This window comes from Aptenodytes forsteri, unplaced genomic scaffold (assembly GCF_000699145.1).
Source record: "Aptenodytes forsteri isolate BGI_AS27 unplaced genomic scaffold, ASM69914v1 Scaffold1119, whole genome shotgun sequence".
NCBI classification, from domain to species: domain Eukaryota; kingdom Metazoa; phylum Chordata; class Aves; order Sphenisciformes; family Spheniscidae; genus Aptenodytes; species Aptenodytes forsteri.
The window spans coordinates 40,140-40,762 of NW_008794734.1; the positions used below are offsets into that span (position 1 = coordinate 40,140).

General features: G+C 65.8%; 2 protein-coding genes across 2 annotated transcripts in view; one reads left to right on the forward strand and one right to left on the reverse strand.

The window, feature by feature from the left end:
• Window positions 1-36, forward strand: part of EXOC3L2 (exocyst complex component 3 like 2) — a 14,664-nt gene extending 14,628 nt beyond the window's left edge. The window contains exon 11 of the mRNA XM_009273962.1: window positions 5-36. Coding sequence (XP_009272237.1) covers window positions 5-36 — 32 coding nt within the window. The remainder of the gene's footprint in view (window positions 1-4) is intronic.
• A 155-nt stretch (window positions 37-191) lies between these two features.
• Window positions 192-623, reverse strand: part of LOC103894548 (protein fosB) — a 5,602-nt gene continuing 5,170 nt past the window's right edge. The window contains exon 5 of the mRNA XM_009273963.1: window positions 192-229. Within this exon, the coding sequence (XP_009272238.1) occupies window positions 192-229 (38 nt within the window). The remainder of the gene's footprint in view (window positions 230-623) is intronic.

The following is a 623-nucleotide window of genomic DNA, read 5'->3' on the forward strand; positions in this document are numbered from 1 at the left end:
ACAGGGGTGGCCCCTGCGCAGGCACGGGGCATGTGATGGCATGGGGGGGGGGGGGGGGTTGGCACAGGGATGGGACCGTGGCGACAGGGATGTCACCGTGCCCAGGCACATGGGGACAGGGATGGGACCATGCCCAGACACGTGGGAAGAAGGTTGTCACCATGTCTGGATGCATGGGGACAAGGGTGGGACTATGCGGGGACACACGGGGACAGGGATGAGACCATGTCTGGACACACGGGGACAGGGATGTCACCATGCCCAGATAAATGGGGACAAGGATGTCACCGTGCACAGGCAAGGGGACCGTGCAGGGACACATGGGGACAGAGATGGGACCACACAGGGACACACGGGGATGGGTCTCACCTTGTAGAAAACACGTGGGGACAGGGATGTCACCGTCCAGGGACACACGGGGGATGCGGACCCGCGTTGTCCCCACGGTCCCCGAGTGCATCCCCGGGTGGGGGGGATGACGACACCCACCCCAGGGTGTGCCCAGTGCATCCTGGCGTGTCCCGGCGTGTCCCGGCGTGTCCCGTGTGCCAGCCCCGGTGTGAATCACCGGGCGCCTGATGTCAAGGCCTCGGGGGAAGGAAGGAAACACCCCCCCCACCCCC